At 41.7% G+C, this 10,743-nt stretch overlaps 2 protein-coding genes across 2 annotated transcripts; both read right to left on the reverse strand.

Moving 5' to 3' along the window:
• Positions 1-359: 359 nt before the first annotated feature.
• Positions 360-3,973, reverse strand: LOC4332955 (transmembrane emp24 domain-containing protein p24delta9). Its single transcript, XM_015775755.3, has 3 exons — positions 3,274-3,973; positions 819-895; positions 360-734 (listed from the first exon to the last, which is right to left on the reverse strand). The coding sequence occupies exons 1-3, from the start codon at positions 3,748-3,750 to the stop codon at positions 590-592; spliced, it is 699 nt and encodes a 232-aa protein (XP_015631241.1). The 5' UTR covers positions 3,751-3,973; the 3' UTR covers positions 360-589.
• A 3,150-nt stretch (positions 3,974-7,123) lies between these two features.
• On the reverse strand, positions 7,124-10,743 carry LOC4332956 (cystathionine gamma-synthase 1, chloroplastic). The gene is made up of 11 exons (XM_066308272.1): positions 10,224-10,743; positions 10,024-10,127; positions 9,838-9,911; positions 9,534-9,702; positions 8,867-8,926; positions 8,573-8,776; positions 8,412-8,498; positions 8,043-8,150; positions 7,844-7,939; positions 7,643-7,761; positions 7,124-7,561 (listed from the first exon to the last, which is right to left on the reverse strand). The coding sequence occupies exons 1-11, from the start codon at positions 10,624-10,626 to the stop codon at positions 7,441-7,443; spliced, it is 1,545 nt and encodes a 514-aa protein (XP_066164369.1). The 5' UTR covers positions 10,627-10,743; the 3' UTR covers positions 7,124-7,440.

Here is a 10,743-nt window from a genome sequence, read left to right on the forward strand (position 1 = left end):
GGTCATAAGTAAGTGCGCTTTTCATGGAAAGGTGAGAAGGCGGCACTTGTTTCTGAAGGCCAAAAAAGGGCAAATGCAACAGCTAATAGAAAGTTCAGTGTATACCTTTGCCCTTTTCAGTCACAGAACCTGACATGATAATCAGTCTTTGGGCGCATCTAGCAGGCAAAAATGACTCATGCTTCAAGCCTAAAGAAAAAACATATAACCATAGGAAGTACAAGGCATTAGTGTTAGAAATATAAAATATTATGAATGTGTTATCACAAATCACAACAACATTGGTTCTAAACTTACCATAATCAGCAGTAACCAACTGCAGATGAAGTATTTGGTTAGAGCAGTGAGGCCAGGCCAAGAACAAAAAAATAGAACCTTGTCTTTTGAACCATGAAAACAACATACTTTGCAAGCAAGGAAACAAAAATTGGTGTCGTCTTTGCATTTTACATCTATTTAAGTTGGTCTAGGAAACTGAAAAGAAATGTTCCTCAACTATGCTAACATCTGTCCCTTGCAGGAAATTTACGCCTGGTAAGCATAAAAAGAGAAATCACACAATTTTATGCCTAAATGTTCTGAGTCAGAATTATAGAAGCTTCTTTCTCTCAAAGAAGTTCTTCAGATGCCACAACTGCAACCCCGCCACTGACAGGCAGATAGCTAGTGAGAAGAAACCAAGCCAAGCCATCCTTGAGTTTGTTCTCCTGTTCAGTTCCTGCATCTCCTCCTCCCTAGAGAAATGAAACACGGATAATAATGATTTAAGAGATCATATTGAATTTCACAAAGAAATGTTTTATCATTGCAAGCCATACCTTGCGCGAAGATAAAACATTTCTTCATGGATAGAGTTGATAGTATCCTCCAGCTTCTTGAGCTCAACCTCCATCATCTGCCACATATCAAAAGATAAATGTGTGAACAAAAGATATATTTCTGCAAATACTACAATATGGAGGTGATTTTGCATGTCCACATTAACATATTAGTTTACAATGTGTAATACTGCTGATAATGAGTTGCATGATAAGACCCATTGTGATGCTACAGTCACCAGTTAGAGAGAGAAGGGAGGGGATATGATTGAACAATATAAGTGAACGATATGATAGTGTACAGTTGTAGTAAGCGGTACTACCCATGCTACTGTGCTAATGAACATAATAATCAGTAGCATATTTGACAGCCTCTTAAGGTTTACAACCCACAATTCATGGATTCCAATCCTGGTAAACCAAAGTGGAAAATCCACTTAAATAACATATGAACATGCTCTAGTGTGAACTAACATGTATTGCTTAACCTCACAATTAATTAGGAAATGGATAGAAAACATGATTTGTCATTGGTGCAACATGAATTGTGAAGAGGCCTACTTGGTGGGAGCAATACCTTTCTAAAAAAATTACCAGTTCCTTCTTGATTTTGAAGCAATATGCCAAAGGCAAACCATTTTTATGCAGTCACTACGTCATTAGCGCTTTGAAGAAAGGAGTAACCTTTCAAGCTTCATACATGGGAGTTGAACTATGGGTGTAAATTATATCTACCTAGGGTGATGGGTTCTTTCACAACCCTACCTAGCCCTTAAATATTTTTAGGTAAAAAAATAGAAATTCAGATCACCCCATTTTAGGCCTGGCCCTCAAATTTTATAGGCTAAAAAGTTGGGCCCTTTGCCAAAGTTTATCGTAAATTATAAACCCAATTGACCACTGGGTATGACATAGCTGTCCTCTTTTTGGCATCTATCAACGACAAAGTCAATACAACCATGACGAACTCTCCTTGGCCACTACTGCTGCTGCCTCATATAGGGCATACAGGCATCAACGATGCCAAAGGGGCTAATGTGGGGAGGGACCAGAACAAGGAGATGTGGCCAGGGATGTGACGTATGGACTATGAAGTGCTGCAGAGCGCTGAGGGATGAATGAGGTGCTACGGGAGGGAGCGATGCAGGGAGGTGGCAGCACGAGGGGAGAATTCTGTTATTGGTCTAGCACCCTAGCCTATCTAATCAACAATGACTTGTGTTCACCAAAATTAGCAAGTATAAATCATGCCTTCTCTCTGTGTTAGGGTTATCAAGATTATGCGCCATATCACCAATAAAGCATACGTTAATATGCATAAAGTGAAAGACGAAGTTTTATAAGGTAAGTACATTCAATAAGGAGAAGAAGCCACTAGGGCTGCAAGTGGGTCCACCCATGCTTACCTATTGACCCACTATCCAACTAAAACTGCACTTTTCTTGATTGCTAGTCCATATGTATAAATTCATAAACCAAATGAACTGAAGTGGAAATTTTAGCAAAATTAGGTCACTAAACTGAGTACTGATTTATGTTCAAGCACCTCCACAGACAAAATTGAAAAAGGAACAGCCATGTTTGATCAAGGTAAACAACAAGTCCTTAAGGGGTGATACCCAAAGAAAAATACTGGTTAACTCATATTTGGTTCAGAAAAGAAACACCAAATTTTCTAGCCTCTGACACAGAAATGCAATAAAATGCCCCCTGGATGAGTATACCAATCCTGTTGGAAAAGAGGATTAATTGTAACAACCTAACAACAAATCAATCGATAAAAGGTACAAAAGAAATCATTATAAGAAGCATGCAGCTCCAAACCAGAGAATCTACTTAACCAAATGTCAAGACAAAACATGCCAAACCCCTTACATGCATCAAGCATGTATAAAAACACATAAATTACAAAATTATTTGACACAACCAAATCGTGCATCCAACTAGATCAGAGCATAAGAAAGTCTCCATCTACTAAGAACCCCCCAGGCATTCGGCATTGCAATCTATAGATGTTAATCTGGCACGCAATGCAATGCACACCTGCTTAATCAAATCCAAGCTAGAATCACAAAGGTGACGTTAAGGAGCATTCAGCCAAACCCACATAGTGTCTCCACTCCACTATGAGCTGCTGCGAATTTGTTCTTCCTATTCTATATAGTAAGCCCACAATCGCTCAATGCCTCAATCCATCTGTCATAATATCTAACAAATTATCCGAAAGAACACTTGGAACAAGGTAAGAGTTTATTCTTCCTAATTCTGGTTTAGTAAGCCCTCGATCGCTCAATGCCTCAACCCATGGATCACAATATTTAACAATTTTTTCAAAAAAAAAACTAATTCTGCCGTGTAGTATTGATTGATCCTAACAGATTGGAACAAAGTAAGCAAAAAGAGTTTGGGGGATCCCAGATTGGGGGGAGAGAGAGAGAGAGAGAGAGGCACTCACATCGACCTGGCCCTTCTTGGCGACGTTGGTCCAGTCCCTGGCGGAGACGCCGCTGCGCCAGTCGAACTCGAAGCCGACGGTGGCGGTGGGGCGGTGGTCGGGCGCCCAGAAGCAGGCGAGGTAGTCCCCGGCCTCGGACGCCGTGAAGGCGAAGTTGCCCGACTGCACGTTCTCCGAGTAGTGCAGGCTGTTGCCGTAGGGTGACGTGACCCGCAATGAGACGCGGTGGGACTCCGGGAGCAGCGGCTGCGCCGACGACGACGACGAGGAGGAGGAGGAGGTGGAGCCGCCCCCCTCGGGCACCACGACGTGGTACTTGCCCACCGCCATGGCGCCCACCTTGATGTCGTCGGAGATGCACTTGGTGTGGCCCGACTGCAGGTCGAACCGCAGTGCGGCGGCGGGGGAGAGGGAGAGGGAGTGGAAGCCGGCGAGGAAGAGGAGGAGGAGGAGGTGGTGGAGGGATCGCGCGGCCATGGCGGAGGCGGGGAGAGATCGGAGAGGGCGACGCGGCGTTCGCCTGTTTCGTTGTTCCAGGAGACGAGGAGGCGAGGCGTGTCCAGGCAACGGAACGGAACGGAGTCTATTTTACCTCCTTCTTACCTTCTCGGTTTGTGTAACTATCTACTCGTACAACTTATTAACAACTAGACGTACAAGTAAAGATCGAAAATGATTCACCCCGGGTGACCGGCGCGGGGGTGTCGGATCGGGCGCTCCCCCTGCCCGCGCCCTCCCCCTACGTGACCACCTCGTGGGCCCATCCACTTCTCCCTCCCATTTTTTCAAAAAAAATGTTTCACCTAGTGTATTCATAATTTTAGTGTGTATAGATCTAATGTTGCATTGAATTAAAATATTCTTTTGCAACAAAAAAACCCACATATTTTAGAAACTCTCTGTTAAGGGAATTTAGTTTATTTTTTGTTCCATCGAAAATGTTTCACCTAGTGTACTTACAATGTTTCACTATATATAGATCTAATGTTGCAGTGAACGAAATATTCTATTGCAACGAAAAATCCACATATTTTGGAAACCCCCTATTAAGGGAATTTGGTTTATTTTTTGTTCCACCGAAAAATGTTTCACCTAGTGTACTCACAATGTTTCACTATATATAGATCTAATGTTACAGTGAAATGAAACATTCTTTCGCTATTTGCTGAAACATTATTTTTATATAAAGTGAAACAACACCCGATTTAAACGAGTGAAACATTTTCAATCTACTTAGTAAAACAATTCCAATATATCATGCAACATTTAAAAATAATTCAATAATAAGCTATTTTTTTCGTCGGAATATATCCATGTGTGGTCTTGTTTTGAAGATTTAATTACAACGAAATTAATGGTGCAATCGGATCATGATTTGGATAAGTAATTTAAGAGAAAAAACAGTTTAAAGTAGTTTTTGCACATAAATCAGGGACTGATGTCAGCGCCCGATTTTTCTCAAATTCGATCGGGCGACCAATCCGAATGAGCGTCCAGTAAAGATATATACGACCATGGATCAATTACGATGAATAGTATGTCTTTTTTTGCAATGCAGCCGTTTGTAACCGTTAATTAAATTAAGTCGTACGGTGAGTCAGACAGCTGGGTTGTATGCATAGCAATTTCCTTTTATTTTTATATTCCTCTAGTTTTACTTTGGTTCTCCACTTTGTTAGATATGAGAGGTTATTGATGGATTGAAATAATCTACCTACAAAGTAAGTGTGCCTTTGTCACTGATATGTGAGTTCATGGATCACCAAGCTCACATGTTGGTAACAAAGTCACATGACTTGTAGAGGAGCATCATCCGACACCATACGATACGTTGATATGGGACACTACGTTTTTAGAAAACATGGATATGGTAAAAAAAGAAAATCAGTATTACTTCGAATTGGAAAAACTACTGCTAGTAGTGCCCAAGGAGGGAACTGGATTTCTTTCTACGATCAAAGTAAAGTCCTTGGCAAGCTAACATTTTTCAATTACAATTGGCAAGACTAAAGATGTGTTTTAAGCCCGAGTAATTAAATCCCATCGAGAACCTTGCAAACATCACCCGACACTCTTGCTATCAATGTTATGGAAGACAGAATATGGCTATCGGGCAAAAAGGATATACATCTTTCTCGAATAGAGCATTGATGGTTAATCGAAAATATACGGAATTTGGCGTGACAGATTTTATTTATTTGAAACTCAGACAAAACAATTGGATTATACTCCACATCTTGTTTTCCAGAGACTAGACAGAATGTTTATGTTGTTCTTAGGTGAAAGCCAAATCAGCACTGCTATACATACGATATTTTTTTACGATGGCATAACGCTTCTCTCCTATCGAACATTAACGGTTAGAAGGTATGGATCCACATGGAAAAAGATTACTCTCCCATAGTGAGCCCATGTCCAAGGCCCAAACTCATCATGTCTAGGCCTGCCATCTCGTAAGCATCCTGATACAGCGAACCGAAGTAATTTTCTTCATAACCAATCTATATACATCATATCTTTATCATATCTTTCTGGTTTCATATAATTATTAACGTTTAAATTAGAACATGTTCTTTAAAATATATCTTTGACTATATTTTTATATAACATTTACCATAAAGACAAATCTATATATGTTGTAAACTAAATATTTTTTTAAGTTATTGATAGTTAAAGTTATAAATATTTAACCTTAACCTTATCTAAAACGTAAAGAATCATATAATCAGAAGGAGTTGTTGTACTTCGGCACTCAACATTTAATTTATCATGTGGCGAATTGATCAACTAAGAAAATGGCATGTTTTGCAAAGCAAAAATTTATATTAAAATATTATAAGAGGGCATTTTGTATATGTTTGGCAACTGTTTTTTCTCTTTTATACCAGCATTATATGGTCTTGGACATTAAATAGGAAAGAAAATAAAATGGAAAGTCATATTTACGACATAAGCTAAGAGGCAAAGAAAGAAGATGAGTCTAGATATGAGATATGGGCTTGAGGGTCCATGAGCTCTACGCTCCTGACCCCTGTCGTACATTTTGTTCGTACTAAGATTGTACGTAAAATATCGTATTCATAGCATTTCCTGAACCAAATTGCTCGTGTACCACTGCCACATGCCGTTGCTCTAGACCTACACTTGCATTAACATTACATTCAATAAGCTGATTAATCGAAGAAGACCCATCTTAAAAGAATGCATTATTCTGCCTTCCACGTCCTTCCTTCAAGTGTAGCAAAGCTGTAAACCACCGATGTCTTGGCTCAAATAACAACACTCAATGGTTTAACAGTGAGTTTTTTTATGGCGTCTTTTTATTTCCTTTGGTCCAATATGATGGGCATTTGACTACAAAGTTTTGGCACGGGCTGAATGTTACCATTGCCAAAATACAGGAAATACTCCGTACAATATAGCTATGGAGCATTGTATACAAGCAATCACATCCAATTTTTACGCTATCAATCTGTTTAACAAAATTTAACTGTGGTAACCAAAAATCCAAACCATACCATACTGGAGGCCTTCATTTGGAAAGGAGAGAAAATGAAGCCATTAGGATCAATGGAAATTTCTGGAGTCCTACATTTCCTTTGTCACGGACACAATGCTACAAATTTTCAGCATACATCCACTTACGGTCAGAATACTCACCACAAATCGCATGGACATCTACAAGCGGCAACCTCATGCGGGAGCCAATAACCAAGCGTAGTTCAGCATCATATGATATCAAGCCCCAGCATCCTTTCACCCTTGCAATGGAGATTGGGCTTTGTTCTCATTGAATCCATACATCCCATACCCATAGTGATCTATGTCAGCAATAGCAAGGCTCAAACCGTAATAAAACTACTGGTATAATGCATCCCAACGGTATGCAAAGCAACTTCTCTGTTCCGACTACCAACAGGACAACAGGCAAGCAAAAGTACACAACACAACGGTGGATTTTCAGCATTTCAAAAATAATTCTGAACATAGCCATTTTGAGAGGAAAAAACAGAGACACAAACTTAATTGGAACTAAAGACTAGATAATGGGAACTAATGAAGAAACTTATTCGCAATTCTCAGCTGGAATATCAAAGTTCTCCACGTGATGCAGAGGCAAACAAGATCAGATAGATGAACTCTCATGATGAGGATGCAATCAGGTGCTTAGATCTTGTCAAGCGCCTGAACAACGTCATTCTTCAAATCCTCAAAATCCTCCACTCCAATGCTGAACCTGATCAAGTTGTCCTTGATTCCATAGATTTCTCTCTGCTCCTTTGAATCCCTGTAATGATTCATAACTCAGCAACATGTTCTTTTTGATTGATTGATTATCTGAATGTGACAAAATATGAACAGTCCATACCAGTAAGACATGATGGCAGGCTGATCAATAATGCTCTCACAGCCCCCAAATGATGGGGCATGATAGGGTATCTTAACAGAATCAATAAATCTCCTAGTAGCATCAAAGTCTCCAGCAACCTGCACAGACAAGGTATTTTAGAAATTTAAATGGGTGGTGTTATATCCACAGGTGAGATGAGAATTAAAGAGAAGAAAGTACCTCAAAACTAATGACACCACCAAAGCCGGTCATCTGACTCTTGGCAATGTGATGTTCTGGGTGACTTGGCAGACCAGGATAGTAGACACGTGCAATCTAAGGATAGGAAATAAGAGACTCAGAAAAAACAACACAACAAAAAGAACTACTCGTAGCTTCATAGCTTGTACAACAAATGAAAAGTGCAGAGTTTGCAAACCTTTGGATGTTCCTCTAAAAATTGGGCCATCCGCATTGCAGTATTATTCTGACATTGTACACGGAGATGCAGTGTCTTCATGCCTCGAAGAATCAAGTAGGCAGCATTCTGGTATCATAATGGCATGAAAAGTTAAGAGACAAGAGACCAGAATATTCATCAACAGTATAACATACAGAAATAGAATGCAAAGACATTCACAACTTCAATTCAAATCGCTTTCAGACATTCACAGCTGCAGATCATCTATTATAGTGTGTTATCTATTTCTGTACAATTGACGATTTTAATTACAGAATTACCTAACAAGGGCTATCACTACCTCTAGTCAATGCAAACGAGAGAGATATTTTACCAGCCCAAACTCACCGGATTTAGAACACCACCAACTACATGGTGATAGATGCGGACTTTGGAAACTAGCTCATCTCTGCCACTGATGCAGCCTCCAATAACCTAAAAAACAAAATATTCTTGTCAAGGCAATCTATATGTGTAATGAGTACAGGAAGTTTGGTCCAAACACTTACATCATTGTGCCCAGCAATGTACTTTGTTGCTGAATGGATAACTAAGTCAGCACCTAGAGTTAGTGCCTTCTGATTGATTGGGGATGCAAAGGTACTATCAATACAAAGCAATGCTCCCTTGCTATGGCACATTTTTGAGACAAGATCAATGTCGATGCATCTCAGAAATGGATTAGTAGGAGTCTCGGTGAAGAATAGGGATACCTGAGTAGAGGTCACGGATAAATTTTTGGTTAATAAATAGGCATATGATAGCATTAGAGGAAAAGGAAATAGTACAAAGATCACACTCACATTATTATTATCCAGTGCATTTTGGAGAGCATCCATGTCAGCAGGTCTAATAACGGTCATCTGGACACAAAATTGTGTCATAAGATAAGCAACAAATTGTAAACATTTATGTATAAACAAATGGAACAAAGATCATAGGCATATTCCAAACACCGTATTCTGCAGAACATAAATATTTAATATGCACTTCCAAGATACTGGAAATTTGAAAGCAACTATGAAATCATTATACATTTTTGGCTTCTACAAATTGATGGAAAGCCAATCTCAAATAGTAACTGCAGAATCAAGTGTGTGCACACGCACGCACGCAAAAAGTACCGGTATAATTATAAATGCCTCTATCTGGCTCTCACAGGAATCTGTACAGATTACTAAAGTAGCAATGATTGAGTGGTGGTGGACAAAAGAATGCGAGTTATGTTGGATTAGTTTATTATACAACATAAAATTGAACTTAGAAAGATGACAGGTAATTGCTGTGCCAATTAACACAGGAAATAGTAGCCTCCATGTCCAAATATAATATTTTAAGTAGATCATAAAATTTAAAATTTGTAAGCCTTCTGCTACTATAGAACAATGACAAGTCACATCAACTACAAGAAAAACTCCATTGAAAGTTACATATGCATTACTGCAAACAAGAATAATAAGATCAGATTACCGTAATTCCCCTCTTAGGTAGTTCAGTCTCCATGTAAATTCTCGTCTTGCGGTAACAATCAGTGGTGGTCACAACGTGCCCACCTGCTGGAACAAGCGCGCTGAGCATAGCCACACTTGCATACATCCCGGATGCCACAAAGACAGTGGACTCGGCTTTCTCCAGTGCACTGAAACATCGAAGTAGAGCAATCAAAATCCCATCCACTAAAACCAACACAGCATCAAGCATTCCCACTTCCAATTAGCAGAACCATTCATTTCAAGAAGAAAATATTACACCAGCAACAAAGGGGAAACATCACCTCATCTTCTTCTCCAATGCCTCAGTGGTCGGGTTACCATACCTCCCATACTCGAAGCTAGCATGCCTCCCCTCCTGAGAGAAGAGGAAATTTTTAACATTTGCAAAAAGGGCATCTACCAAATCGATTTGTAGGAGTAATTGCAACCCCCCAACTATTTACGAAAGATCGCCAATCATTTCTAACCTTGAAGTCAATGAGCTCCTGCGAGTTGTTGAACCAGTAGGCCGAGGTGTTCACTACTGGCGTGGTGATCGCGTCTGTGGCGATCCTTCTGCCCAGCCTCTCGCCTTCGATAGGTATATCAAAAGCACGAAATGGATCAGAAAAAAACCGAAGCAGCGGGGGGAAGGCGATAGATCTGAGAGGGGATTGATCGTGATTACCCGCGTGGACGGCGAGGCTGGCGTCTGAACCGAGCAGGGCCTGCTCGGCCAATGCGGCGGCGGACGGCTGGCCGAGCTTGGCGTTGGGGATGGCGCCAACCTCGGCCGTGGCCTCCGCCGCCGCGGAGGCGGCGGCGGCGGCGGCGGGCGTGGCGGCGGCGCGGGAGGAGGCGCCGCGACGGCCGCCGGCGCCGCCGCCGGGGAGGGAGGCGGGGCGCGCGGGGTCGGACCAGGCGGCGGCGACGATCTGCGCGACGCCGATGTTGCTGCAGTTGCGGCGGGCCTTGGTGCTGAGCTGGCGGACGAAGTTTGGCGGGAAGCGGAGGATGGTGGCGGAGGGGAGCGCGGCGGCCGGGTCGGCGGCCAGGAACGCCGGGGACGGGAGGGAGGAGACGGTGGCCATGGCGAGGAGGAGGAGGAGGGCTAGGGTTTGGGCGGGCGGCGCGGCGGGTCGCGGCGGCTTCAAGGGGGGGGGGGGGGGATCCAAGGGGTGTGGGTGGCGCTCGTGTGACCTTTCGAA

This window comes from Oryza sativa, chromosome 3 (assembly GCF_034140825.1).
Source record: "Oryza sativa Japonica Group chromosome 3, ASM3414082v1".
NCBI classification, from domain to species: Eukaryota; Viridiplantae; Streptophyta; class Magnoliopsida; order Poales; family Poaceae; genus Oryza; species Oryza sativa.

Coding starts and splice junctions, on each gene's coding strand:
- LOC4332955 (XM_015775755.3), bottom strand. CDS start 3,750: ATGGCCGCGCGATCCCTCCACCACCTCCTCCTCCTCCTCTTCCTCGCC. Junction 896..3,273: donor CCAAGAAGGGCCAGGTCGAT/GTGAGTGCCTCT, acceptor GATATGTGGCAG/ATGATGGAGGTTGAGCTCAA. Junction 735..818: donor ATGTTTTATCTTCGCGCAAG/GTATGGCTTGCA, acceptor TCATTTCTCTAG/GGAGGAGGAGATGCAGGAAC.
- LOC4332956 (XM_066308272.1), bottom strand. CDS start 10,626: ATGGCCACCGTCTCCTCCCTCCCGTCCCCGGCGTTCCTGGCCGCCGAC. Junction 8,151..8,411: donor TTGGTGGTGTTCTAAATCCG/GTGAGTTTGGGC, acceptor TTATGATACCAG/AATGCTGCCTACTTGATTCT. Junction 7,562..7,642: donor CCTGCCATCATGTCTTACTG/GTATGGACTGTT, acceptor GAATCATTACAG/GGATTCAAAGGAGCAGAGAG.